This window comes from Punctularia strigosozonata (assembly GCF_000264995.1).
Source record: "Punctularia strigosozonata HHB-11173 SS5 unplaced genomic scaffold PUNSTscaffold_12, whole genome shotgun sequence".
Lineage (NCBI taxonomy): Eukaryota > Fungi > Basidiomycota > Agaricomycetes > Corticiales > Punctulariaceae > Punctularia > Punctularia strigosozonata.
In genome coordinates, this window is record NW_006767444.1 from 532,536 (window position 1) to 559,412 (window position 26,877).

General features: G+C 56.7%; 11 protein-coding genes across 11 annotated transcripts; 7 read left to right on the forward strand and 4 right to left on the reverse strand.

Moving 5' to 3' along the window:
- Positions 1-232: 232 nt before the first annotated feature.
- PUNSTDRAFT_74280 (galactose oxidase) lies at positions 233-1,730 on the reverse strand (the record flags this gene model as incomplete). Its single annotated transcript, XM_007386924.1, has 4 exons — positions 233-441; positions 499-642; positions 697-1,158; positions 1,220-1,730. 4 exons carry the CDS (start codon positions 1,728-1,730, stop codon positions 233-235), a joined length of 1,326 nt encoding a protein of 441 aa, XP_007386986.1.
- Positions 1,731-2,250: 520 nt separating this feature from the next.
- PUNSTDRAFT_127742 (peptidyl-Lys metalloendopeptidase) lies at positions 2,251-4,014 on the forward strand (the record flags this gene model as incomplete). The annotated part of the gene is made up of 4 exons (XM_007386925.1): positions 2,251-2,359; positions 2,413-2,963; positions 3,020-3,227; positions 3,287-4,014. Exons 2-4 carry the CDS (start codon positions 2,844-2,846, stop codon positions 4,012-4,014), a joined length of 1,056 nt encoding a protein of 351 aa, XP_007386987.1. The 5' UTR covers positions 2,251-2,359; positions 2,413-2,843.
- A 1,041-nt stretch (positions 4,015-5,055) lies between these two features.
- On the forward strand, positions 5,056-6,747 carry PUNSTDRAFT_106817 (peptidyl-Lys metalloendopeptidase). Its single transcript, XM_007386926.1, has 3 exons — positions 5,056-5,576; positions 5,641-5,848; positions 5,908-6,747. Exons 1-3 carry the CDS (start codon positions 5,457-5,459, stop codon positions 6,633-6,635), a joined length of 1,056 nt encoding a protein of 351 aa, XP_007386988.1. The 5' UTR covers positions 5,056-5,456; the 3' UTR covers positions 6,636-6,747.
- Positions 6,748-6,794: 47 nt separating this feature from the next.
- Positions 6,795-8,722, reverse strand: PUNSTDRAFT_122223 (uncharacterized protein). Its single transcript, XM_007386927.1, has 4 exons — positions 8,183-8,722; positions 7,935-8,121; positions 7,718-7,863; positions 6,795-7,657 (listed from the first exon to the last, which is right to left on the reverse strand). Exons 1-4 carry the CDS (start codon positions 8,510-8,512, stop codon positions 6,932-6,934), a joined length of 1,389 nt encoding a protein of 462 aa, XP_007386989.1. The 5' UTR covers positions 8,513-8,722; the 3' UTR covers positions 6,795-6,931.
- A 981-nt stretch (positions 8,723-9,703) lies between these two features.
- PUNSTDRAFT_91407 (alcohol dehydrogenase) lies at positions 9,704-10,932 on the forward strand (the record flags this gene model as incomplete). Its single annotated transcript, XM_007386928.1, has 4 exons — positions 9,704-10,068; positions 10,128-10,555; positions 10,610-10,728; positions 10,790-10,932. The coding sequence occupies 4 exons, from the start codon at positions 9,704-9,706 to the stop codon at positions 10,916-10,918; spliced, it is 1,041 nt and encodes a 346-aa protein (XP_007386990.1). The 3' UTR covers positions 10,919-10,932.
- An 854-nt stretch (positions 10,933-11,786) lies between these two features.
- Positions 11,787-12,560, reverse strand: PUNSTDRAFT_31263 (uncharacterized protein; the record flags this gene model as incomplete). The annotated part of the gene is made up of 2 exons (XM_007386929.1): positions 11,787-11,885; positions 11,955-12,560. Coding segments are annotated over 2 exons (705 nt in total), but the record flags the coding sequence as incomplete, so codon positions are not given.
- Positions 12,561-15,042: 2,482 nt separating this feature from the next.
- Positions 15,043-17,142, forward strand: PUNSTDRAFT_145719 (uncharacterized protein). Its single transcript, XM_007386930.1, has 10 exons — positions 15,043-15,216; positions 15,269-15,709; positions 15,767-15,839; positions 15,896-16,182; positions 16,240-16,347; positions 16,402-16,430; positions 16,481-16,655; positions 16,722-16,779; positions 16,833-16,883; positions 16,955-17,142. Exons 2-10 carry the CDS (start codon positions 15,673-15,675, stop codon positions 17,052-17,054), a joined length of 918 nt encoding a protein of 305 aa, XP_007386992.1. The 5' UTR covers positions 15,043-15,216; positions 15,269-15,672; the 3' UTR covers positions 17,055-17,142.
- Positions 17,143-18,191: 1,049 nt separating this feature from the next.
- On the forward strand, positions 18,192-20,391 carry PUNSTDRAFT_137290 (uncharacterized protein; the record flags this gene model as incomplete). Its single annotated transcript, XM_007386931.1, has 2 exons — positions 18,192-18,544; positions 18,603-20,391. The coding sequence occupies 2 exons, from the start codon at positions 18,192-18,194 to the stop codon at positions 20,389-20,391; spliced, it is 2,142 nt and encodes a 713-aa protein (XP_007386993.1).
- Positions 20,392-21,111: 720 nt separating this feature from the next.
- On the forward strand, positions 21,112-22,743 carry PUNSTDRAFT_137291 (uncharacterized protein; the record flags this gene model as incomplete). The annotated part of the gene is made up of 1 exon (XM_007386932.1): positions 21,112-22,743. One exon carries the CDS (start codon positions 21,112-21,114, stop codon positions 22,741-22,743), a length of 1,632 nt encoding a protein of 543 aa, XP_007386994.1.
- A 433-nt stretch (positions 22,744-23,176) lies between these two features.
- Positions 23,177-25,058, reverse strand: PUNSTDRAFT_54672 (6-phosphogluconate dehydrogenase family protein). Its single transcript, XM_007386933.1, has 9 exons — positions 24,878-25,058; positions 24,747-24,819; positions 24,403-24,689; positions 24,240-24,347; positions 24,158-24,186; positions 23,921-24,095; positions 23,795-23,852; positions 23,689-23,739; positions 23,177-23,621 (listed from the first exon to the last, which is right to left on the reverse strand). The coding sequence occupies exons 1-9, from the start codon at positions 24,912-24,914 to the stop codon at positions 23,519-23,521; spliced, it is 921 nt and encodes a 306-aa protein (XP_007386995.1). The 5' UTR covers positions 24,915-25,058; the 3' UTR covers positions 23,177-23,518.
- A 169-nt stretch (positions 25,059-25,227) lies between these two features.
- PUNSTDRAFT_91414 (rRNA adenine dimethylase) lies at positions 25,228-26,589 on the forward strand (the record flags this gene model as incomplete). The annotated part of the gene is made up of 6 exons (XM_007386934.1): positions 25,228-25,397; positions 25,451-25,463; positions 25,519-25,667; positions 25,723-26,212; positions 26,282-26,388; positions 26,449-26,589. The coding sequence occupies 6 exons, from the start codon at positions 25,228-25,230 to the stop codon at positions 26,489-26,491; spliced, it is 972 nt and encodes a 323-aa protein (XP_007386996.1). The 3' UTR covers positions 26,492-26,589.
- Between the last annotated feature and the right edge of the window lie 288 nt (positions 26,590-26,877).

The following is a 26,877-nucleotide window of genomic DNA, read 5'->3' on the forward strand; positions in this document are numbered from 1 at the left end:
ACTACGAAACCATTTATGATCCTGAAACGCAGAAGTAATCAGCCATCGGGCAAACAAAGAATACGAAAGACGCACATAAGTTACCGGACCCTGTCCGCCATCTCGCCGGAAGTGAGCCGCGCAGCCCATCTCCGGACTGCCATGATTACATCCCCAGCATCCGTAACCCGCTTCCCCCTCCGAGATCCAGAATATATATGTTGCACATTCAAGTTGAAGAAAAACCGGAGTCCTATAGTAAATCCATCTCGATCCGAAAGCTCGTCACCTGCGGCAGGTACGCAGCAGCAGCAAGGTCGAGTATATGAACATCATCGTATACCTCGTGCCCGTTGAATCCGCCAAACACGAACAGTCGGCCGTCAGCCAGAACTGCGACGTGGTAGCCCCGCGGAGACGGCCGCTTGCCAACGGTCTGGCGCGCTTCGTACTGTAACGACACTGTAAATCGTGTGAATGAAGGATACTGAATGTGAGTTTGGAGAGAGTTTTGCTCACCAAGGTTGAAGAGGAGAAGCTCGGAGGTGTAGTTGGTTCCGTCGTGACCGCCCGTGATGAATAGGTATGAGCCGATCTGGGTCGAGCTATGGGATAGCCGCCGATGGGCCACTTCGAGCTTGACGTTTAACCAACCGAGCGTATCTGCGTCCGAGACATCACTCAACGAGCAGCACCGGGCAAGGAAGGCGCGCGCACCTATGTTGAACAACCATACGTCCGAGAAGCATTCCCTCCCGTCGCTACCGCCGATGACCACCATAACGTTCCCGATGAGGTTGGCGGTGTGATATCCTCTAGGGCTCGGTTTCTTCGGCCCCGTCTCGATAAGCTCCCATCGCATCCGGTCGATGGGCACGCCGACATCGAGCGTCCAGACGTCGTTCAGCGCCTCCATTCCATTCCCTCCACCGAAAATCCAGAGCTTGTTCTTGTGGTGGACGGTGGTGTGCGCGCGTCGGGGCGCCGGTATCGGGTGTGAGAAGACGGGTTTAGTCCAGCGCCGGGTAACGGTGTCGAGCACGTAGACGTCGTTGTAGTACTGTGGGCCCTGGCCTCCGCCAAAGATCACGATCTTGCGGTCGACGAGCGTTGCGCTATGCGCGCGGCAGGGTGGCGGTATATCTCCAAGCATTTGCGGGTGACTCCAGAACATGGTCTCTGGCGCGCATATAGTCAGATATGGCGGATATGAGCTGTCTATATGCGCTTCAGGACATACCGACGTCGAAGCACCACACGTCCTGCCAACACCCTTTGTCGTCGCATCCGCCGAACACCCAGGCTACGTTGTCCACCATCGTAACCGTATGCGCGCGCATCCCGCGAGTCGGCAGATAGCCATACACCGGCGCCGGGCTCCAATGCATCAACGTCGCTGGCACCGGCTTCGCGTTTTTGTCGTGGGGTAGACGCGGCGTCGCGCGGTAGCGCTCGCCCGGGCCAGGCGTGCCCGTGTCCGCGGTGCTGCGCTTCTTCGACGGCGCCTTAGCGTCCTTCAGCGAGCTGGAGCCGCCCGCGACGGCCGACGTCGCGCTCGCTGAGCGCCTCACGGACGGGTTCGGCGTGCTCGCGCTGCGCGTGGGGCTGGCTTCGCCGCTGGTCGCGCCGTTGCGGATTGATCGGTCGGAGGCGGAGCGCGGGACGCCTTGCGGCTTCCGTGGCCCTAGAGGTGAGCGCGGAGGCGCTCCATACGGCGGTAGTGTCGAACTGGACGCGGTTGCGGCATGCATGGCGTACGGCGATCGAGGACCTGGCGAATCGGTGCGGGTTGGGCTAAGGGTGCCCTCCTCGGGGACGTCGCTCAAGTTCGACCGCAGGTCCCCCCTTGAGTCTTGTCGAGACATGATTGTTTGAATTTTATGTGGTGCTACTCAGCCTCGTTCGTGTTCCGTAGGAATTGCGAGAGGGGACAGAGGCAGCATGCAGCCCGTTCGAAAGGACAGACTAAGCGTGAGAACAAACGGGAGTAAAGCTCGCATTGGGTCGAATGATTCGTCTCACTTCCCCTTTGACTTCGACATCGCGGCATACACTCGGGTCATGTTTGTCATGCACAGGTCTCTAATTCGATATCCTTTGGTCCTGTAGGACAGAAATAATCGATTTTTTGCGAGGGGTCGGGCCGATCAAGGCGTCTTGTAAGCCCGTTGCCGTTGTCCTTCGTCCGATACATGTGATCGACCGCGACCCCATCAGGGATCTCCAGGTATCCACCGTCGTTCATGCGCTTCATCTGAGGTATCCGCAACGTTTGATCTTGGCTGCATGGACTACCTTCCGCGTGGATACGCCATCTTGATGCTTCCTCCTCCGGTAGCCTTCTCAGCGACTAGCCTTGGGACGTAGGCAGTCTTCAGAGGTTCGTCATTCTCTGTGTTTCACCGAAAATTTGTTCGACGAATGTGAATCAAGTTGAATGCAGCTTTCCGAAATCGCACTCGTACAACAATGGCACGCTGGGCGATTTGGGACATCTGGAATGAAGCGTTGGGCGTCGCGACAACACCAAGCTATGCATGTGGCAATCGGCATCTCTGCATCGTGGTTTGCGAGAGCTTCCGCGTTGCTCAGCGCTTCGGATACGAACTGCACCGAAGTGGATCATGCTCAACGGTTTCCATTCACCGTGCGGACGACACAGCTGTCATGAATCACACATGGTACACCCAGTATCTCGTCCGCGCCTCGGGATCCCCGTACGGGGCCCGCGATCGTTTCTGGGAAATCGGCAATACTGAGAGATAAAAGAGGCTTCCTGAGCCACCGATGCCTCCTCGTCATTGGGCGCTCTTCTCTTTGACACTCTCACCGGTCTCGCGACTTGCAAGCTCACGAAGCTCACCATGTTCTTCCGTGCTGCGTTGCTCGCCCTGGTCTCCTCCGCGGTGGCCGTCTCCGCCACCCCGGGCCTCACCCTTAGTGTCTCGGGACCCGAGGCTGTCGATGGTGTAGAGAACCTCAAGGTCGGTCCACGAATACACGAGACGACTGTACATATTGTTGACTAGCGATCCCTCAGGTCGTCACCACCGTCAAGAACACCGGTGATGAGACTCTCAAGCTCCTCAACAACCCTTCCTCCGTCCTGAGGAAGGCCCCAACCAACTCCTTCACCATCGCTGATCACACTGGCGCGTCGCCCTCCTTCAACGGCATCGTCGTCAAGTACGCCATGGACAAGGCTGTCAACTCCCATAAGGACACTTCCTTCACGGTCCTCGCTCCTGGTACGTTACCAACCCTCCTCTCGTGCTCAATTCTCGGCTGATCCCGCTTCGCCGTGCAGGTGCCTCCGTCTCCATCGAGCACGACCTGTCCGCCGCCTACAACTTCACCTCGTCCGGTAGCAGCACCTACAGCATCGAGCCATCGAACCTCTTCCACTACGTCGACTCGGAGACGAGCAAGCCCGTCGCCCTCTACGCCGACGTCGAGGGCGCTCACGTTGCCGCCGTCTCGGGCAAGCTCGCCGTTGCTCGCCCGACCCCGACGCTCACCAAACGCGAGAGCTTCGTCGGCTGTTCCTCGTCCGAGAAGTCGAAGGTGTCGTCCGCCGCTACCCACGCGCAGTCCTACGCGAAGAAGGCCTACAACTACCTCTCCACCAACACCGCCTCCACCCCCCGCTACACGACCTGGTTCGGCACCTACACCTCCAAGCGCCATTCCACCGTCCTCTCCCACTACTCCAACATGAACTCGGCCTCCTACGCCGACTTCACGTACGACTGCTCGACCTGCGACGAGGCGGACACGTACGCTTACGTCTATCCCGACTCGTACGGCAAGGTCTACCTCTGCCCCGTGTTCTGGGAGACGACCACGACCGGCACCGACTCCCGCGCGGGCACGCTGATCCACGAGTCCTCGCACTTCACCAAGATCGCCGGCACGGACGACCACGTGTACGGCCAGACCGACGCCAAGTCGCTCGCGAAGAGCAACCCCACCGAGGCGATCGACAACGCGGATAACCACGAATACTTTGCGGAGAACCACCCTTCGCAAGACTGAGCTGGCGCTATCATAGGCCTACCTCTCATCGCGACGCGCACGGTGACGAGTAGATGACGATCGTTGTACAAAAGCTGTATGGACATTGCAACTATACCCGGATTCTTGGATTGTTCCACGGATGAGATGTGCTTCAAGTGGTGCGTTGTCGTCGTTAATTCACCCGTAAGGTCCAACCGTCCGTGGACACAACGGAGGAGAATCAAGCGCAAGTGGCATCAAATGAAATTCAATCCGTCGCACACAACCTCGACTTCCGTACCCGCACTAACCGGTAGAGATCGCCTTCTAGCGTTCCCGACATACTATCGATATACCATGCATGAGATTTTGACTTCTAACCGCATCTCTGGAATCCTTTCATGGCCAACTGAGCTGCCACGACGACATCATGGTCAACGCCTCCATTGAAGACTCAGGAAGAATGTCTCCAACAAAAAAAAAGGGCACAACAGGAGGTGCCGGAGAGTTTATTTCTATTGTTTGTCAAAGGGCGGATCCAGCGAAGCAGAGTCCCTGCGACCTGACGTTCGAGAGAGCGTTGCACACGAGGGCCGAAATGATGATTTATCAACATCATACCCTCACTTGAGCATGCATTCTCCTCGCGCTTTTGTGGATGTATTGAATGGATGCCCCGAATAGTGCTTGTTTCTTAAAGCGGCGTACGAATGAGCTCCTGAGCTGTAACAGAGAATTTCGTGCGGGGAATTAGCGGGGAATGCGTCAGTGGTCCCACGGTATTGGCAGGACGTGTTTCCTTCCCGTCCCGCGTGGACACCGCATCTTTGATGCTTCTTAGTTTCTCCTCTCCTTCGAGGGCCCAGTCGACGAAATCGACAGCAAATCAGCGTCCGATGGCACCAGGCAGTTGTCCTACTCTGCCGTTGGGCCGTCATAGGATCGTCAGGTTTCACTCATGGATGGCCGACAGACTCAGTACGAGATGAAATCCCTCGGCGATCCGAAACCATGCTCGTGTCGCAGATAGATTGGCGAGCAATTCTCAGTCCAGACTTGGTCCGGAGCGAGACTCACTAGACGTTATCTACCATGGAACACCGAACGTTACGACGGGCCACGAAGATACGCGCGTGGTGATCAACATCTTCATGTCGGAGCAGGGCGTTTCTCGGTGTGCATGGACTTCTTCCGCGTTGCTCACTGCTTCGCAAAAGGGCTGCACCGGAGCGGTTCTTGCTCTTGGCGCTCCTTGTTTGTATCAAGCCATGCTTAACATTCCCATCTCGTATCTATTCATCGCGCGGACGACATAGGATGCATGTGCACGACACGAGCTGCGTCTCGGAAACGGGGATCGCGATAATTCCGCCCGGATATACCCAAGAACGCATAAAAGGGGCGTGCTGAGACCGACGGATCCTTGTCACTAGGCGCTCTTGTCTTGGTACCCTCACCTGTCTCGCGACTCGCAGCTCACCATGTTCTTCCGCGCCGCCTTGCTCGCCCTAGTCTCCTCCGCGGTGGCCGTCTCCGCCACCCGAGGCCTCACCCTCAGCGTCTCCGGCCCCGAATCTGTCGCCGATGTTGAGAACCTTAAGGTCTGTTGAGCACACCAGCGAACTCACGAGCCACCCGTGTTGACCAGGCATTCAACGCCTTTAGATCGTCACCACCGTCAAGAACACCGGTGATGAGACCCTCAAACTCCTCAACAACCCCTCCTCCGTCCTGAGGAAGGCGCCCACCAACTCCTTCAGCATTGCCGATCACACCGGCGCGTCGCCTTCGTTCAATGGCATCGTGGTCAAGTACGCGATGAACAAGGCGATTGAGTCCGAGAAGGACACTTCGTTCACGATCCTTGCTCCTGGTACGTTATGCTTCGTATTCGCCGTCAAGGTATCCCTGACTGACATACTCCGCGCGTAGGTGCCTCCGTCTCCATCGAGCACGATCTCTCCGCCGCCTACAACTTCACCTCGTCCGGTAGCAGCACCTACAGCATCGAGCCGTCGAACCTCTTCCACTATGTCGACCCGGAGACCAAGCAGGCCGTCGCCCTCTACGCCGACGTCGAGCGCGCTCACGTCGCCGCCGTCTCGGGCAAGCTCGCCGTCGCGCGCCCGATCCCGACGCTCACCAAGCGCGAGAGCTTCGTCGGCTGCTCCTCCTCCGAGAAGTCCGAGGTCTCCTCCGCTGCGACCGCCGCGCAGTCGTACGCCAAGGGCGCGTACAACTACCTCTCCACCAACACGGCCTCCACTCCGCGCTACACGACCTGGTTCGGCACCTACACCTCCAAGCGCCACTCCACCGTCCTCTCCCACTACTCCAACATGAACTCGGCCTCCTACGCCGACTTCACGTACGACTGCTCGACCTGCGACGAGGCGGACACGTACGCTTACGTCTACCCTGACACCTACGGCAAGGTCTACCTCTGCGACGTATTCTGGGAGACGACCACGACCGGCACCGACTCCCGCGCGGGCACGCTGATCCATGAGTCTTCGCATTTCACCAAGATCGCCGGCACGGACGACCACGTGTACGGCCAGAGCGCCGCGAAGTCGCTCGCGAAGAGCAATCCTACCGAGGCGATTGACAACGCGGATAACCACGAATACTTCGCGGAGAACAACCCTTCGCTGTCCTAAGCATTTCAGCGGAGGGCGGTCGAATTTGTGGCACGGTAACGATCAGTTGACGATAGTTGTTGTATAAAAGTTGTACGGACACGGAAATGGAATCGGATCTTGCATTGCCTTCGGATCTGCTGTCAATCTGCATCACAATCAAGTGAAATGTTGTGTCGTGCGGGTCGTGATTGCAAGTATTAGGCCATCCGTACGATACAACCATCCAACCCATGAACGCAAGAAAAAAGAAAAGCACGTAACGCCAATGAGGAAACGAACCGACCCATCCCATCCAAGTCGTCATCCATCGCACGCTACTTCACTCTTGTCTCCGCAGCGGCGCCTCCCACCGGTCGACTGCGCTGGCTAGCCACACGGTTCCCGATCGGCTTTACCTCCCTACTCCTTCCTCGAGGCTCATCGTCATCGCTCGTCCAGTACTCCTCGCTCTCGTCGTCTTCATCCTCTGTGACCATATGCGCCCACCGACCCGAATCGCGCTCGATGCTTTCCACCGTCCTCGTCCCGATACGCTTGACGTACGGACTCCGCCCCCTCTCGTCCTCTTCCGACGACATCTCCGCGTCCTCATCCTCCGACGTCCAATACCCGTCCTCCACTTCGGACGTGCCAGATCGCGCGTCGTGGTAAGGCATCGAGCTCCCCGTCGACATCTCGTCGTCACTGTAGTCCGGATCTTCGTGTCGTCGCTTGGTCATCCAGACCGACTCCAACGGCATCGGGGACAGGGACCATGGATGGGCAGACGATTCACTTGCACTCCCCGTCATCTGCGAGAGATCGGACGTCGGAGACGCCGACGCCGAAGAACCCGATACCGTCGAGCTCGAACTCGAGCTGGCTAATGGCGACGATTCCAATCCCGAGGTCGAGCCACGTGCGTCGTCCGCGTCCTCGTCGAAGTCCTCCTCCGGGAACCATATCTGGCCCAACCCAAGGTCGTGCATCCGTGTCATCTTGAGCAGCAGACCGAGTCCTTCGTGTTCGCCGTTGTTTGCTGTATCCGCATGCGGTGAGTCCTGCCAGAAAGGCGCGACGTGAGCGACGTGCGGGATATGTGAAGGCGTGAAGGTACGGACCAGCAAATCCCAGATCTCGTCGTCCATATCCTCCGCGATCGCACCCCACGTCGTCCTGACGCCCTTCTGCACGAGAGGATGGTCGAGCGTGAGCGTGGGCGAGGGGAGCGAGGAGAGAAAGGCTAGAATGAAGCACACGGGCGAGCCTGGCCAGCATTACGTCAATCGGCGTTCTCGCGTGCGACCCCGGCGTATATGAACGAGGGAGAAGACGTACATAGTCCACTGAGCTCTTGTTCTGCAACAAGCTGGGCGGTCGGTGCGGGGGGACACGCGTTCATCGCGCCCGGTTGCTGTGATGTGTCGTCCTCGAAGTGAGGCTTAAGGGCATCGCCGACATTGAAGAGGCGTCTGCACGCGGGACAGATACGTGAAGTTCTCCGAGAGCGATTGTAGTACAGAATCTGCATGGAAGGGAAGGGAGACCTTCGGCGCTTTCGTCTCAGGGCGGGGGTAGATGCTTACCGATGACAGCTCCTTGCCCAGACCAGGCATTTCTTGCAACATATCCAGAACCTCTGGTGCAGAAAACGCAGCACAAAGCTCGTCGTCGAGCGAGGCGGGTGCTGCCCAGTAGGAAGAGAGGAACATGTCCACATCGCGAACGCGAGGGCCAGACCCAGGATCGTGGATGCACGGCTCGGTGAGCTTGATAGCCTTGGGGCTCAAGAAGCCAAGCCCGGTGCATTTCTTCTTCCGAGGTAACTGTTGCAAGAAAGCTTCATGCTGGGTCGGCGACTGGGCCAGCAACGGATGGCGAGCTGTCTCTTCAGGTGGCTGTCGCTCCATGGTCATGGATGTGTCTTCCGCATCTTCGAAGACCTCGTGGGCTGGGTCATTATCAACAGTATAAGCAGTGGCTTCTATCGCATATTTGACATCTAGTGTCGAGTTCTTCGCGGCCAATGTTTCGCTTGTCACCGGTACCTTCGTGTTCGGTTTGACATTCTGTCGCTTGGCTTGCTGAGCTTTTGCTTTGGATTTCTTCTTCGAGTTCCGTGGTCCGGGCATCCTGTCGGCTTATCGAGAGACCGTTTCCACGGAGAAAAGATGGGATTGAGGGGGAGAAGGTACGGTAAGGAGGATATCTCAGTCGCGTTCTAGCGAAGCCACAACGACCGTGGACCAAATCGCGTGACGCCACCGCACGTGATCGCTCCGGATTGGACCGGACAGCGACCAGGCGCGTCGCGACGCGTCCCATTGATCTTCTCGGGATCGCAGCCTCGAGTCCGTCATGAGGCAGTAATAATAAGGCAAGTAATTCACTGAACATTGATGACAATGTATCATAAAGAGGAGAAAATCCGATCAACACAAATGCAGTGGGCTGGATGGCGGGATACACAAACAAGCGTAGGTAAGTATTTCATGCCTCCGATAGCTGCTTTTTCCCGGATTCTGCCCAATCTGAAGCGATAGTGCGCTAATGATACGTAAGCAGGCTGGAACCCGTTACGCCAACTCCACGTGATCATCTAGTGCCGGACCGCGATTGGTCCGAAGCCGGAGGATGGGTCGGATGGGTTTCGTGCATCCACCCATCTACGCAATTGGCGATAGCCCCTTTCACATACCACTTGGGTATTTGTCTGTCGAGCAGCACAAGAGTAACCTACCTGGACTACGTTGCTGCTCTCGCCTGTTCTCTGCGTTCATGAATGCCGTCGAAGGAAGTCAATAATCACCCTCAAAAGATGTTGTCTTCGGTGAGTCTGATCCTTCCTATACCTAACATGCGCGCGCTAATCGTTTGCTGCATAGAAGCATATCGACTCCCGGACACAGGATCCATGCACACGAGCCTGCGCACAACGCGGGATTGACCCGCATAGAACGCCCCTCTCGTCCCACTTACTATAGTGACGCAGCAGATGCTTTGTCACAGACGTCGACAAGGACTATGAGGACTAGGAGTATAAATATGCGCAACAGAACACGATCATCCTCATTCCACTCAGCATGTCTTCTCTCATACCGTCCACCATGCGCGCCCTCCTCAGCGCGTCAGAACACACCGTATCCGTGCAGGAAATACCCACCCCGCGCCCCGAGCCGGGCGAGATCCTCGTTCGCGTCCTTGCAGCTGGGCTCAATCCGACCGACTGGAAGAGCGCCTCATTCCTCGCCGAGCCTGGCGTCATCGTGGGCTGCGAGTTCGCTGGAGAGGTCGTTCAGGTCGCGGAAGGCGTCAAGGACGTGAAGACGGGCGACCGCGTCGCGGGCTTCGTGCACGGCGCGCAGTACAAGGACCGTGGCGCGTTCGCGGAGTACGTCAAGGCCGACGCCGAACTCGTTTGGCATATCCCTGAGGGAACGTCGTACGAGGAAGCCGCTACCGTCACTGTTGGGTAGATGCGCATATTCGTCTCCCTTCGATGCTCGCTCAACTATCACGGGTATCTTGCAGATTTTGCACCGCGGTTCAGGGGCTGTTCCACCCGAACAACCTCGGTCTGGTCGGCTATCCATCTACGGTCTCCGCGCAGCCCACGCCTTGGGTCCTCGTCTTCTCCGGCGCCACGACCGTCGGCATATTCGCAGTGCAGCTCCTTCACCTCGCCGGCTATCGCGTCGTCGCCACCGCCTCGCCCGCGAACTTTGACCTGCTGACCTCGCTCGGCGCCGACGCCGTATTCGACTACAACGACCCCGACGTGTCGCAGAAAATCAAAGAGGCGACGGGTGGGACCCTCGCGCTCGCACTGGACGCGTACGGCACGGCCGAGACGCAGGAGAAGACGGTGCGGGCGTTCGGTTCCGGGCCCGGAAAGTTGGTCACCACGTTCTTGGTGGATCCAAGCGTCCAGGCCTTGCGAGACGATGTCGAGATGAAGGGTGCGTATTCTGCCAACCGCCTTCCCGGCTTTCGCTCACTGAAACGGCGTCAAGGCACTATGCTGTATACCGCACTCGGCAAGGCGTTCACAATGCCGACGGGCTGGGCGCTGCCCGCAATCCCGGAGGACCGGGAGCAAATGGTCGGCTGGATGCCCAAGATCACTGAACTGGTACGTCGTACCATATCATCTTGCGCGGAGTGGCTCACCAAACATTCCTGCGGGGTTGTAGCTCGCAAACGGTAAAGTGAAGCCCTGTCAGATTAAGCTGTGGCCGGGAGGTCTCGACGCGGTGAAGGACGGTTTCGAGTACATGAAGAGTGGGAAGGTCAGCGCGGAGAAGATTGTGTTCCAGATTTAGGCATGTACGACATTTAGCAGGATATTGAGGAACTCAATAGTCGGTGACGTGCAACAAGAGCGTCCGCGAGTACGTAGGCGTATTGGGAGGGGCGTTTTGTTTCGCACTGAATTGCGTTTGTTGCCCTCGACTTCCAGGCTTGGATGCATGTGTCGTCTCATCCTCACACGCCTCAATGGTCGTTTCCCCAAATCAATTGCATCGAGACCTCTGAGAGCTATTACGAAGCCAGCACAGACCAAGAAATAATAAGAGACCACACATGCGAACGACGTCAAGCGTTGGCAAGTAGTGACAGTACAGGTTGAGATCAATGAACGGAAAAGAAAACACGAGCACAAGATGTGAAGCGCGAAATAATGCAAGCACACTGGTTGGTATCATCAATCATTAGGAGAGCATCTGGTAGTGAAAATCGAGGTCGAAAAGGCGCCATCGATTATTCTATTTTCCTTCCCTTTCTTCAGTTCTTGCCGTCCTTGGCATCGGCCTTGTCCGCCTTGGCAGCCTCGGTCGCGGTCGCGTCAGCGGCAGAGCTGGATGCGGTCTCGGACGCTGCGGCAGAGGACGATGCAGCGGCAGAGGACGATGCAGCGGCAGAGCTGGAGACGGCGGCGCTGGACGAAGCGGCGGCGGAAGACGAGGCGGCAGCCGAGGCAGTCTTCGAGTCCTTGGCGCCCTTGGTGGCGGCGGCGGAGGCCGAGGCCGAGGCAGATTCGGTCACGGACGCGGAGACGGCGGAGCCGGTGACGGAGGCTGAAACGGCGGAACCGGTGACGGAGGCTGAAACGGCGGAGGCAGTGGCGTTAGCGGCAGCGGACGAGGAGATCGCGGCGGTGGCGTTGGCGGCGGCGGACGAGGAGATGACAGCGGTGGAGTTGGCGGCGGCGGAGGCGGTCGCAGCTGCCGTCGAGTTGGCGGCAGCGGTCGAGTTGCCAGCCGCGACGCCGTCTTCGGTCACCGAGAACTGGAAAGACGAGGAATCATGTCAGTTTTCGGAGAATTGATGAACAACTTGTTTCGGGGTGCGACTCACGTAGACAGCATCGTCGAGCGAACCGTGCTGGGCGACGGGGGCGAGGACGGGCTGGTGGTTGGACGCCGAGTTGATGGACGAGACCTTGTAGAAGCCGACGGGAAGACCAGCGGTGACATCAGCGGTGAGGACGCCGTTGACCGCAGCGTCGTTGAGACCCTTGAAGAACGCGAACTTGGTCGGGTCGAGAGGCGTGGTCTGGTCGAGGCTCTGGAGCTGCTCGACGACGACGTGCGAGTGGCCCTGGATGATGCCCGCCGAGTTGAGCTGCTGGGGCGCCGCGAAGTAGTTCTCCTGCGCGTTCACGAAGTGACCCGTCTCGAGGTTGGAGATGGCCATGGAGATGGTGAACGCGGTGTTGGCCTTGATCGTGCCGAAGTTGGTCGGGAAGGTGAACTTGGACGAGGGCATGAGCGTCTGCGCCGGGATCTGGCCCATCGGCGCCGGGTTGCAGGAGCCGTTGGTGATCTGCTTGCCGTTGGTGATCGTCTGGCCGGCGCAGAAGTTGATGAAGTTGTTGCTCGAGGTGAGCGAGGCAACCTGACCCGCGGCGGGCACGTCCTGGCCGTCGTTCTCGAAGCCGGTGGCGAGGACGGACGGGTCGAGCGTCAGCGAGGACTGGATGCCGCTCGCATCGCTGGACGAGCTGCTGGAACCAGACGAGTTGTCGACCGCAACGTTGGAGGAAGACTGATCAGGAAATGGTGTTAGAGTAATCGACGAAGCATTGATGAAACTCGACATACCGATGCGGCAGCAGTGGTGGTGGTCGACGAAGCGTCCGTAGACGAGGAGTCCGCGGCGGTAGCGGTGGTAGTCGAGCTGCTGGAGCCGCTGTTGTTGTTGCTGCTGCTGCTGGAGCCGCTGTTGTTGCTGTTGCCGCCCTTGTGGTGGTGGCCCTTGTGGCTGCTGCTCGAGTTGCTGGAGCTGGAAGAGCTCGAGCTGGACGACGAGCTGGACGAGCTGGACGAGCTCGAAGAAGAAGAGCTGGACGACGAGCTCGAAGAGCTTGAGCCAGAGTTCGAGTTCGAGTTCGAATCCGAGCCGGACGAGCTGGAGCTCGAAGACGACGAATTGTCGGTAGACGCGCTAGTAGCCGCAGAGTTGTCGGTCGTGACGGTCACAGTAGCTGTCGCATACACGGTGACAGGGACCGTCTAAACGGCGATCAGATTTCCTCATTCGGATATGGTTCGAGTCCCGAGAATACGCACAGCACAGATAGTCTCCTCGACCACACCCCGTTGACCGAGGGGAACAGCCGATGCCGTGAAAGCCGTGAAAGAGAGAGAAAGGAAAGCGACCAAGAGAGTCTTGTTGAACATGATTGATGATAAAAGATGGGATTAAGAAGGACCAGTAGCGTGCAAAGAGCGCGGTGCTGTGTGAGCTTGATTGCTGAAAGGGATCGGAAAAGACACCAGGTCAGGCGTTCGTAGTAAATCCTGTGACGCGCTAGGCGGCAACCACGAGGAACAGCAGACAGAGGGGCAGCGAAGTGGGGAAAGGGGAAAGATGGAACCGGTCATTGTTGCGAGATCGGCTCTTATACAAACAGGTCCGTGCCCGGCAGGCGTGGGACGAAGAGAGAGTTCTAAGAATACCGTCCACGCGCTCGACGATACCTGTTCCGGCCTCCGCTCCGTCCCCGGTCACAACCTCCTCCATTCCATGTGTTGTCTATCTCATCCTCCCCTGAAGTTCCGTCGCGTCCTCCATCGTCCTCGACCTCAGCCCCTTGTAAGACATCCGTCCTGGACGTGCTGAACGCCGTATCCCCGCCTGCACCGGATCAACGGCACCAGGCACGCGACGTAATAATATACGCTGTTCGATTCGCGGGGATCTACATGATCTGTCTCCCCGATGCCGTCCGCCGGCCGACCAGTCCACGCTCATTCTGACCACAAGCCATCCATGGAGCACCTCAAAGGCTCCGTATGGCGTCTGCTGCCTGCCTTGCGTCGGCAGTTACTACAACTACACATCGTTCATTCCTTCGTGCTCATCCAGCCGAATTGGTACAGAATTTCGATCACTGGTTTCAGCTGATGATCAGCATTGGTGAGGGCGTCAGGGACCGTGATCCATCACCCGCCATCCGTCGTCTCCTTCGACGCAGTGATGCGCACGCCCTCCTTCCTCGACGGATTCTCGCTGGCTGTGTTTTGCCTGATTAATAGTGAGCGAGATGGATTGCCATGCTCCGCGGTCACGCCGCGTGCAGTAGCGAAGCGGGCGCTCCCTTGACTATGGCATCAGATTATCTGTCTAAGGGTTCAGCATTGAACCTCGCGACATGACGACCGCCTCGTGTTGCCAAATGACTTCGTTTTCCAATCGTCCTGCACTATCGGAAGTCCCTGTATTGACACGCGACGACGGCTGAAGTGGGCCGCCGCTAGGTAATGTATTGCACATAGTAGCACATACATGTACCTAGTTTACCTGCACCAGTGCTGAAGCGGCGTGTCGGCTGTATAACAGCTCACGGGGGCCGTGGATGCACTGTGTGCGCCGAGCCGCGCGTATTGACGTGCGGTGCGGCAACCGGTTGTTCCGCTATTGGGACCGCGCCGGAAATATACCTACCTACCTACCTACCTGTGTACTTACTGCTATTTTTCGATGAGGAACATGTTGCCGTTCACCACTGCCCACCACGGCGAAACGAACCCGAGATCAAATATAGCTACTCCGCGGGAACAGGTATCCCATGCTACATAGCACTGGATCAACGCTGGGTAGACAAGCCGGCTTTCGCTGCGTAAAGCTGCACGATTCATGATGGTCTCCTGGACATGCTATGTAGTCTGGATGCCAGGTGCCCTGGAGTAAGGTAAATAGGTAGGTAAATTGCCGACGAAGTCCCAGTAGCGCCTCCCTGCGATTCGAACTCAGCATCGGCGCCTACTTATCAGGTAGGTAGGTAGGTAGGTAGATTGCCAAAGTCTCGGATTGTGCAGAGGGACTGTGACGTCGGCGATAGTTCCCCGACGGCGGTGTAGCTGCCATGTACATATAGAGCAGACGCGTCGGTGGCATCATAGCAGGAAACCCTATCCTCCCAATCCCTCGCTCGCGACACAAAATGGTGACCTGTCCCTTTAGACGACGGGCCTTGCGAAGAGGTTCAAAGATCCTCTACAGATAGTGGAGGTATCGTCAACATCGGAAGTGCAGCGCACATTCCGGAACGCGGCGGCACCAGCACACCGATCCACGCCTAGCAGGTATCTGGATACACGAACGTTGTGGAACTGTGAGTATTCAAGAATGGCTCTTGAGTCGACGAAGGCATTAAAGCATCACAGAGGGATATATGTACAACTCGGATAGATGCATTTCCGACTCGTACTACCAGATAGACCTTTGGAGGGGCTTCGATTGCGGTGGGTGCAAGGCTGACTAATAGAACGCATGTAAGCAGGATGACCGCCAAGAAGCGGAGGTAAACGAGCCTGGGACTCTGCGCTCCTGTCAGGCGCGGTATCTGGCGTCCGTCATGCAAAGGCATCCCGGAAGCAAATGTCCGGACTTGTGCAGCACCCACTCAAAGAAGACAACCAGGTAGTCATACAAGCAACATCCCGGGCCCCATTATTCCGACACTCCACGTATATTACCTCTCTGGTTATGGTCGACATCAGCATCGTCCTCGGATCTCCTCAACAACACCCAGTACACGCACTCTCTCGTAACATATCGGCTTAGAACTATGCCGACCGTCGGATTCTACGGTTTCGGTAACATCGGTGAGTATGACGTATGTGACGTGCTCTTCAGGTTCGAATGCTCACGTTTGCGTGCAGGCGCCGCGATGGCCATGAACATTCAGAAGCACCTCACGGCCACGGGCGGAAACCCTCTCATCGTATACAACCGGTAAGTGGGCGTTTAGATATCTTCGCGACGACATCGCCCATGATACGCGATCATAGAACTACCTCGCGAACAGACGCCGTCATTGCGGCTGGCGCTAAACTCGCCCCGTCGGTGTCGAGCCTAGTATCGTCCTCCGACATTATCTTTACCTGCCTCACGAACGATGCGACGGTGACCGCGGCGTACGAAGATATCATGCAAACCGAGGGGCTACAGGAAAAGGTCTTCTGCGACTGTGCGACGCTGCACCCGGACACCGCGCGATCGATTCAAGCCAGGCTCGCCGAACGTGGAGCTGGCTTCGTTGCGGCTCCGGTTTTTGGGGCTCCTGCCTGGGCTGCCGGTGCGTCAATCTAGATTCGATGCCTTGATACTAGCCTTTTTGACTAGCGCGATGCAGCTGCCCAGCTCGTGTTTGCCTTGGCCGGCCGTTCGGAGCACGTGGCTAAAATCAAGCCATACACGGAAGGCGTCACGGCCAGGAAGGTGTTAGAGATGGGTGAAGACGGTAGCTCTTCTCACTTGCTCTGCATCTCCCCATGCATTAATCCCGTTGAACTAGTTGGCAATGCCGAATTGATGAAGGTTACGGTACGGAGAGTCAGTTACGGTCACCTTCACATTCAACTCACGAACCGTAGGGCAACATGTTCATCATGACCGTGAACGAGTCCCTCGCCGAAGCACTTACCCTCGCGGAGAAATCGGGTTTAGGGCCGGACAGGGTTCACGAATTCGTACAGACCATGTTCCCGGGCTCGCCGTACGAGAACTACTCGAAGAGGATACAGGCGCGTCTATGGGTCGCCAAGGACGGTTCGTGTACTACCTCCTCGTTCCACGCTGAAAGCTCATAAATCCGAACTTTCGTTGTGCTCATAGGTGAGAAGCCTGCGGGCAGCGCGCCGCATGGGCTGAAGGACATCAACCACTGCTTAGCGTGCGTATCGCGGCGCTTTACATTTGTCGAATGTGGGAATGACGTGTTCATAGTCTCGCTGAGGCGTCCGGCGTCCGGATGTACATCCTCGAAGCTGCTAAGAGGTGTGATATCTCAGTCACGCCCATGTCCAATGTTAGCGTCCTCGCTGACGTTCTCTCTTTTGTTCGATTAGACACCTCACTGCCGCTTTCGAAAAGCACGGGGAACAGGCCGACGTCAGCGCGATGTACGGCGCAGCGAGGGAGGAAGCTGGGCTGCCGTTCGGACCTTAGTAATCTCTAATCAGCCTCGATGCGGAACATCATCCCAAGTAACGGGTAGCAATGTTATATAAAATAGACCGACGCCATATTACGCTCTTCCTTATGCTCTGGGATGGACATTTTTGGGCCCGGATGTTTGATGGCAAAGTTGTCGGACCACCTGATCGAGCCCGCTTGAGCCCGCACGAAACGTCGTCCAGGATCAACGCGCTCAGCCAGAGATCTTCACGGACGTCTTTTTCTTCCTCAGCGGATACTGAAAGATAGGTTCTGGACTGATAATGAGGGGGCGGTGGTTCTCCGCGATCAGTAACGGAGCGTGGTGCCCTTTACTTACCATAGTATCAAATGGAGCATATCCAATGGTTTAGCAATAAGAGCGCAATTTGCGACATGACAACCGCCTCGTGTTGCCAAATGACTTCCGTACTTTCTAAGTATTCGACGGAGATACATTGCCGCTCACCGCCGTCGACCGCGGCGAGCAAATCATAGAGCCATCCGCAAGAATAGGTGTTGGCATTATCCCATGCTGGCATTGGAAACGCATCCGGCGCGTAAAGCTGCACGGGAGTTTCATGGTGGACATCGTCATTTGCCGAGATGCCTCCCCGGAGACGCTCCGGTCAGACGTCATTTCAAGCCTAAGCCAGTGCTTCTGAACATGAGCCCGACGGCAAGAGTGTGATTTCCAATAGACATCCGGTAACTGTCGATCTAATGAGTCTCTTGGGAGGACGGATGAGAGCGTTTCCTCGAAGAAAACAAAAGGTCAAGGTCAATTTGAAATTGGCTCGCGTGCTACGATCAGGTGACTTAGAGCCCCCAGGTCCGTCCACGGTCCAGCACTGCAGCTCAGCCAGCTGCGACGACGCGTCCGAACTCCAAACAGGATTTCTTCATGCTCTGGCGTTGAAAAGTACTATCATCCCGAGAAAATGATAGACTCGAAATCTAAACCGCTTGGTGTGGCTGAACCGCGTTCGTGGCCGCATCTGTGCAGTGCTAGAACAATAGGACAGATGGTCGGGATACCGATCAAATCCTTTCGTTCCATTCCCTGAGACAAGCAGGTCCGAGGCGATTTCTCTTTCCAACCGCACCTCAACCATCGCGCCTTGAGCCATCATACCGACTTTCCCTACCATGGCCACCAACCATCCGTACAACCTGCGAGCAAGGAAGCCGCACGCGGAGCAAAAGACCACTACACGCACTCGGGTGGCTCAGGTTGGACAACGGAGCCCTTCGATTACTCGGGATGCAAGAACGCCTCCGGCTTGCTCCACTGCGATTATCCGCCTGGGCAGCGCCCTCGTCTCCAATTTTGATCTTGCAATGAGGAACTTGAAGGAGGTGCCGAACATGATCGATGCTGCCAACGGGCAACCCGCATCCGTCGAATTTGCGTCGCGGACCCTGACCCAATCTATCGAAGTGATTAACGCGGCCTGTGCTGGCCACCCATTCCATAGATTGACGGGTTCGGCGAGCACTCAGTGCGTCGCTCGCTAATTTTGTCCTTCGTCTGTAAACTGACTTCGTATCGTCTTCCAGATTGTCAGACGTCCCCGGAAGAAAACGTCGCCGTTCGCTCTCCCACGTCACCCCAGCGTCTCAGTGCCATTGCGAAACATGCGCGTGTCTTCTTATTGATGTCGAACCGATCCCTACCAAACGGCGCCGACTGAATCAGAGATCAACTATCGACATCGCAAGAGCGGCGAAGGATCGTGTTTCTCGGCTGCTGGTGCAAGAGAACCTCCTCAAACTCCATCGGCAGAGGAATTATATGGCACCTATCAACCTTCTCCCAGACGCCCTCCTTCGTCGCATATTCCTCCTTGTACGAAACCCGGAGTATATACACTGGATCAAGGTCTCTCAAGTCTGCTATCACTGGCGCGTAACGGCCCTCTCCGACCATACCCTCTGGTCTCGCTTGATCCTCTCTCAACCCGCCGCATCCCTAGAATTCATGCGCCGCGCACATTTTACACCCCTGCACCTCTATGTCCCCGATGAATGGAGATCACGTAAAGCGCTCGCCGTAGCGAAGACAGCGCTGCTTGAAGCGCTCGAAAAAGGCGTACATGGTTCTCCTCCCCGCTTGGCAAGCGTCCGTGTCGATGGGCGCACGTCCGAATCGGACCAGCTCTGCCGGCTGGTTTCTCAACATGCCTCGGAGCTGCTATCATATGACGTATCCTGGCCCTCAGTCGCCCTTCTACAGGTGATCCTCCCCAAACTCAAGGTTCTGAAAGTGTCCGCAGCGCCCTCCTTGAGTTGGGATTCGGAGCTTATGAGGAGTCTGTCAAATCTCCGCGTACTCGTAATCGAAGTCGACATATACAAAGTCCCCATCTCTGGCGACCTGGAAGACGTTGTCGCCGTCCTCGAGCGCAACCAACAGTTAGAGCATCTGGATCTGTGTCGCACCCTCCCTCCATGGAAGGAGGTCCCCGCCTCGCAAACATCCGAATCCCCTATCACCCTACCCCACCTGAGATCCTTAAGCATCTTCGAGTACGATGTCAGATCTGTAGTTTTCCTCCTCCGCCGTTTACAGCTGCCTCAAACCTGCAGGGCCTCTCTCCAGATCGTAGGGACGGAAGGCGGGTCCGTTGCTGCGATTCCTACCGCTGACGATATCCTTCATCTGTGGCGTATTGTCTTCCCCGTCGGGCAACGGTACAGGAAGATGTACCTGACTTTCCCCGAGTCCCTGCACAAACCGCATCCTTTCGCGCTCGAGCTGGAGGTAACCTTTCGGAGGAATCAATTCACGAAACATACCCTCATAAGCATACCGCACCCCGAGGGTCCGAGCATCAGGGATCGCCTAGCGCAGTTCCAGGAAGCCTTCGCGCCCGTGAAAGTGGACATACTCTCGTTGTCGATCGGATTCCACCTGGATCGGCGGTTCCTCGAATGGTTAGGCGCCGTCAGGAAGATGAGGCACGTTCGTACTCTCATCCTGCCGCATCAGCGATGGCCCCGGTCTCTGGCCACGTTCGCAACGTTCTTTCGAAACCTCACGAAGGAGCGGCGCTACTTTCCCAACCTAAATACGATCCTCCTTCAAGGCGTTGACTTTGGCGATGACCCCTCGAGCCTTTCTCCCGCACAGAAAGCGAAAGAAATAGAGATAGAGGTGAAGCCGTTCGTCGCATTATTGACCGAGCGCGCCGCAGGAAATGGCGGCGCCCTGAAAGAGTTACGGTTGAGCTCCTTCCGGAAGAATGAGGTGTTTCGGGAGGAGTGGTTGGATATCTTGAAGGCGGGGTTGCCAGGCGTCGACATACAGTTTCGGTGGTATGACCCTGCTTGTTATTATCTCTGGTAATCGCAAGGTTGTACGCGCAAAAGTATCAATTGCAACAATACTGTCATGAAAGCCGGCTGTAGATACGCCCTGAGAACAATAGCGCGATCGGAGCACTAGACAATAGCGCAACGAATTCAGCACTCGATAGTCCGTTTATAAAATGCCAATGTCTGACTGGCCACATCGCATTTCCCCTTTCATCACCGCACATTACGCACCTATGAACGGCAAGCAACCATATAATTTACGACCGCGCACAGGAGGCGCCGTCCAATCTAGCAACATAACGAGGAGGAATGATACACGATCCAGGCGTCAAGTTGTACAAGCTGGAAAGAAGGCCGTGAACCCAACGCCGAAGAGAAAGCGTCATCCCATCAGCAAAGCAAGGGCTCAGAACGACGGATTGGGAGAGCAGGAGGTGGATGATCCGTGCGTGCTACCTACAGTGATTGCGATTCCCTGCAGCTGATGTCAAAGGGGATGCTGCAAAGTGTTCACGTTGGGTGTAAACGTCGCGCGCCTACATCACGCCACCCACTCACCGAACCGCACTGCACATCGTGTCGATGCACCACGCTAGGAGCGTACAATGGCTATGGTCCCGCCACCAAACGCCCCCGATACAATACAGCCAGACTTGAGCAACCGAGCGCTGAGGTCGCACACTGGCAAGACTTTGCGGCTCAATCTGCACGTTTGGCCCTAGACCTTCTGAACTCGTTACGACAAAGGAACATGACGCTTCCTATCAATCGTCTTCCATCCGAAGTTCTCAGCGCTATCTTCATCGTCGTGCGAAATAATCACCAGTACGATCCTATGGAACCGCCAGACCGGCACTGGATCCGCGTCACTCATGTCTCATGTCACTGGCGCGCCGTGGCCCTCGGCTGCCGTGTTCTCTGGTCCGAAGTGAATCTCAAATTAAAAACCAGTTGGAAGGACTACGGCGGTACCATGGCAATGATGCGTCGGGCAGAATCAGCACCTCTACGACTTTATATCAATTACGAACAACCACTGGGCCCCGGTAACATGGCTCTGAAGATTTGGCCGCAACCATCGAAAGGCTCGACGACGGATGCATGCAGCGTGACTCCTCGCGTGGAGAGTCTGATCATGCATGGTTACGAGAAAAAAAAGGAGGACTTGCGTCGCGCCATGACCCTTTATCTCCCACATCTGCGCTCCTGTCGGATGTCCGACCCACCGGACACGCTCGCCGAGTTCGACTGGTCAAAACTTCGATCGCTGGCGTACGCGAAGAGTAGCATCGACTGGAGCTCGGCCATGCTGCAGTCACCTCGCGATCTGCGAAGTCTTGAGGTGGAGATGGACCTGCAAGACGTCTGGGTCGACATTCCGACCAACTACGCTGGAAATGTCATCGGTGACCTGGGGCAAATCGCCAACCTCCTCGCCCGACATCCGCAGTTGCAGGAGCTTGCACTTTTGGACTCGCTTCCCTCCTGGACCACTGAGGACGATATACGACAAGTGCACGCGATAGTGTACCCGCGCATGGCACATCTCGACATCGCCCATCAGGACTTCCGCGCAGCGAGATTTGTCCTTCGCCTGCTCCGCCTGCCGGTCACCTGTCGAGTTGGTCTAGCCCTTAGACCGTCGATACTCCACAAAGATGTCGAGATACCACAGCCTGCGGATTGGCTCCAGCTCTGGCAGCTCGTCTTCGAGCGCGAGATCTCTCTTGACCCGGCCGCCGCGCCGCCTCGATACGCTGTGATGAAGATAGCCTGCCGCGAGGAGTCGAAAGGGATCTGGGACGTCGAGTTGCGGGCGTTCATGTCGCAAGGTGCCGCGAGCGCGCATTCGGAGCTCCTGTTGCCAAGCATGCCCGCAAAAGATGTGGCGGCGCACCTTGCCTGGATCCGGGATCCGTTCGCGGCGCTGTCTGTCTCCACCCTCGTCGTCGATTTGCATACCGAAAGACGGAATACCGAATGGCTGGCTGTCACCAAGAAAATGACGAGCGTGCATACGGTACGCATCAACGCGATCGGCTGGGACTTATCGGAGATGGTAGCGTTTTTGGCTCCTGTCGAAGGACATGCCGATTCCGTGCTTCCGAACATGCATACGTTAGTGCTGACGGATGGTGATATCCACACGCGGCCGGGAGATATGCGCGCGTTTCCAGCGACGGAAGCTAGAGAGGAGATCAAAGCATTCGGCGCGGCCTTGAGGGATCGTGTTGTCGATGGTCGGTTGAGGGAGTTGCATATCAATTGTGTGATGCATGCGAGGCTCGCCGAAGGCTGGCTAACAGCATTGGAAACAGCACTGCCTGGTCTGAAGATTAACTGGGTATGGGGAAGAGAGGAGGTTGAGGTGCTACAACGTTGATGAATGGAGCAATTTGAATGTAGTCGCCTTTTTTTAATCGCAGAGGCGAGCTTAGAACCGGCTTCAACATGTCGCACCGTATGCGAAGCCTTCGAAGGCGTATGCTCTGGTAGTACCCCCATGAATTACCATGCGGCTGATTCCGTCGCGGTCCCAACAGGGGTTATCGACGGGACAGCTTCACAGTCACAGGCACGGATCGCTGTACGCCGCGGGGCCAAGACCTTCTCCGAGGATTCGCAGGAGGTCGAAGGGAAGGCATCGACGAAGGGTCGCTTATAGACGAGCGCTGTCGCGAATGTATACATTCTGCGTATTGCATCCATTGGCATCAACTCAGCAGAGAGAGAGGCGCGCGGCAAATGCGCCTCCGAGTTCTTTGAACTGTGCGGAGTCGAGCCCGCGTGGGAGCACACACCACAACGGTGAGCAAGAAACCAAGAGGCGGGAAGATATGATTGCCGCAGAAAGGAAACGGAAGTTATGGAGACGGAAGTTGAGGAGACCGGAGTATGTTCAAGCTGTTTAGAAGCTCGGTGTCCCAACTGGGCGTGGTAGGCACAATCCGGGAAGGTATGTCCCAAATCGTGTAACCGCTGGTCGCTGGAGTCAACAGCGCAGAGAAACCAAGAAATTGGACAAGGGCGGAAGAAACACAACCTGGCCATCGCACGGTTTCAAGTGATCGAAGTCGGTAACTTCTTTGAACCTCCACAACCGTATGATTTTCCCGCTCGTCACTTCAAGTTCGAGGTGCATCGAGGCTTAGTAGAGCTCATGAAGGCCCGAACGGTAGTCCAGCTTCCTCCCTAGCAGCGCCATACATCGCACTCACATCAGCCTGTTCTCCGTGCTTTTCGAGAGCAGCACTAAGATGCCTGACGCGCATGAGAGAAAACGTCAGCAATGGACCTTTTATCAGACCGGTCACGACGAAGGGCTGACCTCTGAGCGGCTTCGAGGATAGGGATCCTAGCACCGGATTCTTTCGCAAGACTGACGAAGGCGTAAGATCCTCAACCCATGAGGTCGCAATTAACATGACACGCACGATAAGCAATGGTTGATGTCCTTTAGCGCGTTCGGCGCGCTGAATCCGGGCTTTTCGCCTATGAAGACAGCGAGAGTTGGGGTCAGACGAGCCTTCAAGGTAGCCTGGCACGCAAAATCCACGAACCATCCTTAGCGACCCACTGACCCGCCTGCATCTTCTTAGAATACAGCTCGTACGGCGTGCCCGCGAACATGGCCTGCACGAAGTCGTGGATCCTTTCGGGCCCTAAACCCGACTTCTCCGCAAAGGTGAGCGCCTCCGCGAGCGACTCGTTCACGGTCATGACGAATATGTTGCCCTTCGCAGGAACGCTTCTCATCAGTCGAATGCGGCGATGGATAGGGCTGACCCGGGCATTACCGTGATCTTCATTAACCCAGCGTTTCCGACTAGCCGATCTGGGTCAGTACACGCGCAGTGCCGGATGCATGAGGGGGCTTACCATCTTCACCCATCTCTATCACTTTCCTACCCATGACGCCCTCTGTATATGGCTTGATCTTGGCGACGTACTCCGGGGGACCGGCCAGAGCAAAGATGAGCTTCGCGGCTGTATAAAGCTGGTCAGAGGAGTTGATTTGCGATTTTTGACATCAAGGACGCACCGGCGGCGGCTGGAGGCGCACCGAATACCGGCGCCGCAACGAACCCGGCTCGCCGTTTCGCGAGCAAGGCTTGGATCGACCGCGAGGTGTCCGGATGAATCGTGGAGCAGTCGCAAAAGACCTTGCCCTGTAGCCCATCGTTCCGAGCGATATCTTCGTACGCGGAAGTGACCGTAGCGTCGTTCGTGAGGCAGGTGAAGACGATGTCAGAGGAAGATACCAAGCTCGAGAGCGACGGGGCCGGTTTAGCGCCCGCGGCCACGATCGCGTCCGTTCGCGAGGTAGTCCTATGGCCGTGTCAAGTGAGCGATGTTCTCAACAACACCGTCGGAGTACGTACCCACCGGTTGTAGACGAGGAGAGGGGTCGCTTTGGTAGCCGCGAGGTGCTTTTGGAGGTTCATGGCCATTCCTTCGCCTTCAGAACGACTTGGTATCAGAGCCGCTCACTACATCGACGCGATGATATTGCTCACCCATGTTACCAAAACCGTACCACCCGATGGTCGACATGCTTCTATGCGAATGTGATCTGCGGCGGTATATGCGCCAGCTGTTGTTGAGGAGACCAGGGAACGGTACCGCTGGTCGGGACAAACGAGATATTATCTTCGTTGTGCTTATCATGATTGCTGGAGAGCCACAAGGGTTTGGTCGACGCGGGCGATAATGTCAAGCAAACCGGAGCCCCGCAGTGGTCCCGGACCGGGAGGACTCGCGCGGAACCCGTTTCGGCAAGTGCCTTCGCGCTTCGGCAGGATCGGCACGCACATTTTCTTCGGCCTTAGAAGGCTACAACACCAGCCTCTTGCAAACCCTTGCTACGATGCCTCGCGCAACTTCAGATCGCTTCATACGCGCGCACCAGCCTTCGGCGAAGAAGGCGGCGGCGAAGGAGAGCTCGGACGGTGCTGGGTCTAGCGCGGTGCACAACCCCATCTTCAATACCGAACGGTTCGGACAGCATATCCTCAAAAACCCGCTAGTTGCACAGGGGTGAGTGAGTGTCGAACTTTTGGATACCACTGGACACTTCTGATTGAGCGTAGAATTGTAGATAAGGTATAGCCGATATTCGACGTTCAAAGTCGACCCCGGTCTGAATCGACGATCCTAGGCAAACTTGCGGCCGACGGATCAGGTGCTCGAGGTCGGCCCTGGTACCGGTAATCTAACGGTGCGGATATTGGAAAAAGCAAAACATGTTACAGCGGTGGAGATGGATCCTCGCATGGCCGCAGAGCTCACAAAACGAGTGCAGGGAAAGTGCGTAGCGCAGACTCGTTCTTTGCCCTAGGCGCTCGCTCACGCGGTCCCGCAGACCCGAACAGCGAAAACTATCCATCATGATCGGCGACTTCGTCAAAGCCGACCTGCCCTACTTCGACGTCTGCATCTCCAACACGCCCTACCAGATCTCCTCTCCCCTCGTCTTCCGCCTCCTCTCGCACCGCCCCCTCTTCCGCGTCGCCATCCTCATGTTCCAGCGCGAGTTCGCGCTCCGCCTCGTCGCCCAACCCGGGACGGACCTCTGGTCCCGGCTCTCCGCGAACGTGCAGCTCTACGCCAAGGTCGACCACATCATGAAGGTCGGCAAGAACAACTTCCGCCCGGCGCCGAACGTGGAGAGCAGCGTGGTCCGGATCGTGCCGCTCGACCCGCCGCCGCCCGTGCGGTTCGAGGAGTTCGACGGGCTGACGCGGATCATCTTCGGGCGGAGGCACAAGACCGTACACGCGAATTTCCAGGCGAAGGGCGTGATGGAGATGCTGGAGAAGAACTATAGGACGTGGTGTTCTGAGCGCGATCAGGTACGGCAGATCGCTGGGCCTTTTTTTTTTTTACATCGTTAGGCATGCTCACGATCGTTTTTTTTTTAGATCGTCGAGGACGACTTCGACATCAAAAACGTGGTGCAGAAAGTCCTCGATGAGACGCAAAACTCGGAGAACCGTGCCGCAAAGATGACCGTAAATGACCTGCTCATGTTCGTCACGCCGCCCTTCACCTGGTACAAGTATTGCGATGATGCTGACTTATCTCTCAGACTATTGTCGGCCTTCCACGACGCTGGCATCCATTTTGCGTAGAAATCGTTTCCTGGTCTCGCTGCTTTTGCTCTTCTCCTTGGGATGTATTCGTGATTGGCTTTACGCTTCTGTGTGCTAATATATGTGCTACTTGCTCCGTTACACCCGGCCATCACACACCGGATCGCGACGACGGCCAAACGACAGCCGCGGTCTACGCTAGTCGACTCCAAGCACATTGGCTAAAACCTTCTTCGTGCTGACTTTGGCATTTCTTACATATTCAAAGCCGTCCTTCACCGCTGCGTTAACTTGCAGCCAGGTGGGAACCCATCCTGGGAACATCTATCATCACGTGAAGTGACGTAACGCGTTTACGTTAAGTAAGCTTTAGGGATTCAAGCTTCGAGATTTGGCCGTGTTCCTCGACCAGCGGACGCTGACCA

Coding starts and splice junctions, on each gene's coding strand:
- PUNSTDRAFT_122223 (XM_007386927.1), bottom strand. CDS start 8,512: ATGACCATGGAGCGACAGCCACCTGAAGAGACAGCTCGCCATCCGTTG. Junction 8,122..8,182: donor TGGGCAAGGAGCTGTCATCG/GTAAGCATCTAC, acceptor CCTTCCATGCAG/ATTCTGTACTACAATCGCTC. Junction 7,658..7,717: donor ACGAGATCTGGGATTTGCTG/GTCCGTACCTTC, acceptor CCTTTCTGGCAG/GACTCACCGCATGCGGATAC.
- PUNSTDRAFT_106817 (XM_007386926.1), top strand. CDS start 5,457: ATGTTCTTCCGCGCCGCCTTGCTCGCCCTAGTCTCCTCCGCGGTGGCC. Junction 5,577..5,640: donor CCGATGTTGAGAACCTTAAG/GTCTGTTGAGCA, acceptor CAACGCCTTTAG/ATCGTCACCACCGTCAAGAA. Junction 5,849..5,907: donor GTTCACGATCCTTGCTCCTG/GTACGTTATGCT, acceptor CTCCGCGCGTAG/GTGCCTCCGTCTCCATCGAG.
- PUNSTDRAFT_54672 (XM_007386933.1), bottom strand. CDS start 24,914: ATGTCGACCATCGGGTGGTACGGTTTTGGTAACATGG. Junction 24,348..24,402: donor TGCGCCTCCAGCCGCCGCCG/GTGCGTCCTTGA, acceptor AGCTTTATACAG/CCGCGAAGCTCATCTTTGCT. Junction 23,622..23,688: donor ATCCTCGAAGCCGCTCAGAG/GTCAGCCCTTCG, acceptor CATGCGCGTCAG/GCATCTTAGTGCTGCTCTCG.
- PUNSTDRAFT_145719 (XM_007386930.1), top strand. CDS start 15,673: ATGCCGACCGTCGGATTCTACGGTTTCGGTAACATCG. Junction 16,183..16,239: donor GGCTCCTGCCTGGGCTGCCG/GTGCGTCAATCT, acceptor AGCGCGATGCAG/CTGCCCAGCTCGTGTTTGCC. Junction 16,656..16,721: donor TCTATGGGTCGCCAAGGACG/GTTCGTGTACTA, acceptor TTGTGCTCATAG/GTGAGAAGCCTGCGGGCAGC.